The following is a 4,273-nucleotide window of genomic DNA, read 5'->3' on the forward strand; positions in this document are numbered from 1 at the left end:
AGTGAGGATAACGGGAATGGGTAATCGGGATAGTGATTGGTTGGTGAAATTAAATATAATTTATTTATTGTGGGTTGAAAACCCTATATGCTCACCAGGCTCCCAAGTCTGACCCACTCAGTTTTATTTGTATTACAGGAAGTGGCGCAAGGGCATAAGATGGATGAATCATCGAGTTGTTTTGTTTACAAGTCTGTATATGTATATATTTGTTGAATGACTTGTAATGTTATTGTTTATGCTTTATGGTCTGTATCGGAACATGACATCCCGAGTTTTGATTATATAATGAAAATGCATCTCTTGATGAAATGCTTTGATAAATATTATTTTATCATATTTGTTTTGGGAACAAATTCCTCAACTCTTTCAAATCAAAAGGATTTACTCTGAAATTACTTTAAAAAACATAAATGAAAATCGGTCTTTTCTAGCCGTGATTTTAGGGATGTCACACCTTTTCTCACCAAAAATTAAAAATAAAATAAAATAATAAAAATTCTACTTAACCTAATCTAAACCTAACAACTTAAATGTTCAATCTTGAACTTCGGTTATTTGGATTTCAGTCACATTTGCTGCTTGACATTCAGATTTTTTTTTGGAAGATAAGCCTTAAACTTGGAGTCTTGTTCTTCTTTTTTGTGTTACACTTTTTCTTCATTTTTCTTCTTTGTTTTTGTTGTTTTTCTTTAATCATCTTTATCGTCTCTTATTGTCTTCACTTTTCCAATTTCTCTTTTTTTTTTTGTTTTTTTTTCTTCTTGGAAGGTCTAAGGAATTTCACCATGTAACATAGGATGGAGGCTAACATGAACACCTATTAATCATTGACAATGTGCCAAGATCAACTAAAAAGGGTGGGATATGACTCAAAAATGGGTGTTACCGAAAAAACTTGGTCCCAAAAGATGTGAATTGGGGGACTCACTTCAAAGTTCATCAAGCACCTCAATGCAAGGTGTGATAAACAAAATCTATCTAACTATCAACTCTAGACCCCTTGAAAAATGATGACCTATCTTAAAAAGGTGGTGAGGATCTAACTAAGCAAGGCTCAGACGAGAATCGGGAGTACTAAGAGGTACTCCCCCCAAAACCAAGATGCGAGTCTTCAATGTCTTCAAAATACCATTTCGGGCTAATCTTTGCTCGCACACATTGGCATGACCAACCACATCCCTCCGCACCTAGACCCAATCAAGCTACGTGCATCTGACCCCCACACAAGCGATCTCAAAGTGGTCTGTGAGGCTCAAAATGTGTCCCATTTATCAAATACAAGGAATTCCTTATCAAGACCCAGGACCAATCTATGATTCAATACTTATGACTCGGCGCTATGGTACATGTAGGGATGAGAAGACAAGAGAGAACAAAAATGCATGAACTTAAACTAGAATGCATCTAAAAAGTATGAAAATTAGAAAATAAAGAAAAAAAATATGAATTTTTTTTTGAAATTTTTATGCAATTTTTATGAATGCCCTAAATGACTTACTTTAAATGCAACAATATACAACCTAAATGCAATAAAAAAAATAAAAGATAAATAATACCTCACCCTAAGCTTAAAATTAAGCATTGTCCTCAATGCTTAAGATGAGAATAAGGAAGGATCATACCGGGATCAAGATGGAGGAGGCCCGCGAGGACGGTATGGAAGCAACACATGGGTCACATAATGATGCTTGGACGGAGTTCTTGGCCGCCTAAATACGCATGGATGAAAGCTTGGTCGCACAAAGGACGCATATGAAATGGATTGAAATTTTCTTATGAAATGACATATTTGCGTTGGTACCCTCGCAAACTTTGCGCGGGTGGGGGGCAGCCGCGCGCACACATCAGAATACATCCCATGTTGGGGTAATTTGGAACTCAGAATCTGCGCGACTGGGGGTTGGGTCGCGCAAGGGTTGCGCGGGTGGGGGAGCCGGCCGCACGCAACAATGAGATTGCATCTCATGTGGGGGTAATTTAGAACTCGGAATCTGCGCGGCTGGGGGTTGATCGTGCAGCGGCTGCGCGGGTACCCACGCAAAATGCAGATTTTTGGCATTTTTCAAACTTCACCAAGATCATTGCTAGACTTCAATATGCTTATTTTTAGGCCAACTTCAAGCTTAGAATCACCCAAAACTTTAAGCGGATATTATTTATTTACAATGCATTTGTTTAACGTCTTTGCCAAGACATAGCTCCACTTTCATCAACCTTCGTAATTCGGATTTTCCAATGTTATGTTGTCGAATTCTCCCATGTCAAAGCCTTCATAAAATGGTTTCAAACGGTGCCCATTCACTTTGAATATTTGATTTGTTTCCAAACTCTTAATTTCAACCGCACCGTGATCAAACACATTTAAAACAATAAAAGGTCTGTGCCATTGAGATCGCAACTTTCCCAGGAATAGCTTTAAGTGTGAATGATAAAGAAGAACTTTTTGACCCGGAATAAAGCGTTTTTTGGTTATGTGTTTGTCATGAAATGCCTTTTTCTTCTCTTTGCACCTTTTGAACCTTTTAATTATCTTCTTTTTGATCACTTCCATCATTGGATGATTCAATCTTCTTTGAGCTTCCCTCTTAGGCTTACAATCATCTGCCATGAGTATCTTGTTTGTGCATACATTAGGGCTTATCTCGTTTATTGGCTCAATCACATCAACCCGATACAATGGAGAAATGTTGCTAGGGTACCTCATTGCTTCAAAGATGTTGAAGTGAATGGTTTCTCCATCAAACTCCATAGTTATCTTTCCTTTATGGACATCAATGATTGTGTGAGCGGTATGCATGAAAGTTCTTCCAAGGAGGATCATAGATGATTTGGAAGGAGTCTTCTCTTCAAGATCAATGACATAAAATCCATCGGAAAAACAAGTTGATTAACTTGTACTAACACATCCTCCAACACTCCTCTTGGAGACACACTTGACTTGTCTGCTAATTGAATGATTACTCCGGTTTCTTCTAAAGGTCCAACATTGAGAGATTGAAAACCCGAATATGGAATCACATTGATCGAGGCTCCAAGATATAACATGGCACTTTCGACATGAAAATCACCAATGGTACAAGGGATAGCAAATATTCCCGAATCCTTGCATTTGGGAGGTAACTTCTTTTGGATAACTGTAGACACGTTTTCATTGACTTGAATCTTTTCATTTTCCTTGAATTTCCTCTTCTTGGTGCACAAATCCTTGAGAAATTTTGTATAACTTGGAATTTGCTTAATAGCATTCAATAGTGGAATGTTGATTTGGACCTTGCGGAAAGTTTCAAATAATTCATTTTCTTCTTCTATCTTCTTGGAAAGGGCTAACCGGGAAGGGAAGGGTGGTGGTATGACCAATGGTTTGATGGTCTTGTTGGAAGATTCGGATTGACCAATGTTTGGAACAACCGGTTCCTTTGGAGGTACTACTTTTAAAGGTTCAACAATGATGACTTCATCTTCTTCTTCTCTTGAAACTCTTTTAGGGTTGCTTTCTCCAAGTGTTTTCCCACTTCTCAAGGTTATTGCACTCACATTGGGGTTCTTCTCGGTTTGAGAAGGAAGTTTACCCCTTTGTTCCATCTTGTTGAGAGCGGTGACCAAGTCTCCAATTTGTGCTTGAATGTTGGAGAAGGTGTTCTTGGTCTCCTGTTGAAATTGGGTTTGGCTTTGAGCAAGAGAAGTGACAAGTTCTTGAAGTCTCATTTGGTGAGTACCACTTGATTGGCCTTGTTGATGATGTGGTTGGTAATTTGTAGGGGTATAAGAGGTTTTTGGATATGGAGGTTTTTGGGATGGATATTGCGGATGTGGAGGTTTCATCAAAATGTTTGATGGATTTTGCTTTGGTGGGTATGGATTGTTTGGGTTATTCCTCCAATTTGGGTTGAAATTGTTTTGAAATCCCATGGGTCTTCGTTGACCTTGATATCTGCCCATTTCATTCACATCTTCCAGTTCACTTCCAAGTGTGGGGCACTTATCCGTGTAACGCCCTGTCATCACACAAATACTGCATACCATTAATTGTTGACCACTTCCCACCACCATTTGACTTAGCACATTAGTCAAATCCAAGAGCTTTGATTCCAAGTGTTGAGTGTTGCTAACTTCACCAACCACTTGTGGATATTTCTCTTCATTTCATTTAGAGTCCCAAAGTTCCTTTGATTTTGAGAAATGGTGCCAAAAAGTGATCGGATTTCGTGAGGTGTCTTGTTGAAGATGTCACCACCACTTGAAACATCAATCATCCTTCGATCTTTTTCAT

The 4,273-nt window shown here is 38.5% G+C and overlaps 1 protein-coding gene across 1 annotated transcript; it reads right to left on the bottom strand.

Annotated features, from left to right (window-relative positions):
• Positions 1 to 2,820: 2,820 nt before the first annotated feature.
• LOC145063760 (uncharacterized) lies at positions 2,821 to 4,053 on the bottom strand. Its single transcript, XM_079011347.1, has one exon. The coding sequence runs from the start codon at positions 4,051 to 4,053 to the stop codon at positions 2,821 to 2,823; it is 1,233 nt and encodes a 410-aa protein (XP_078867473.1).
• Positions 4,054 to 4,273: the final 220 nt, after the last annotated feature.

The sequence above is a fragment of the Lactuca serriola genome, chromosome 7 (assembly GCF_051521515.1).
Source record: "Lactuca serriola cultivar US96UC23 chromosome 7, Lser_US96UC23_V15, whole genome shotgun sequence".
Lineage (NCBI taxonomy): Eukaryota > Viridiplantae > Streptophyta > Magnoliopsida > Asterales > Asteraceae > Lactuca > Lactuca serriola.

Excerpts from the sequence above, each read along its gene's own strand:
- LOC145063760 (XM_079011347.1), bottom strand. The coding sequence starts at position 4,053 with ATGGTGGTGGGAAGTGGTCAACAATTAATGGTATGCAGTATTTGTGTG.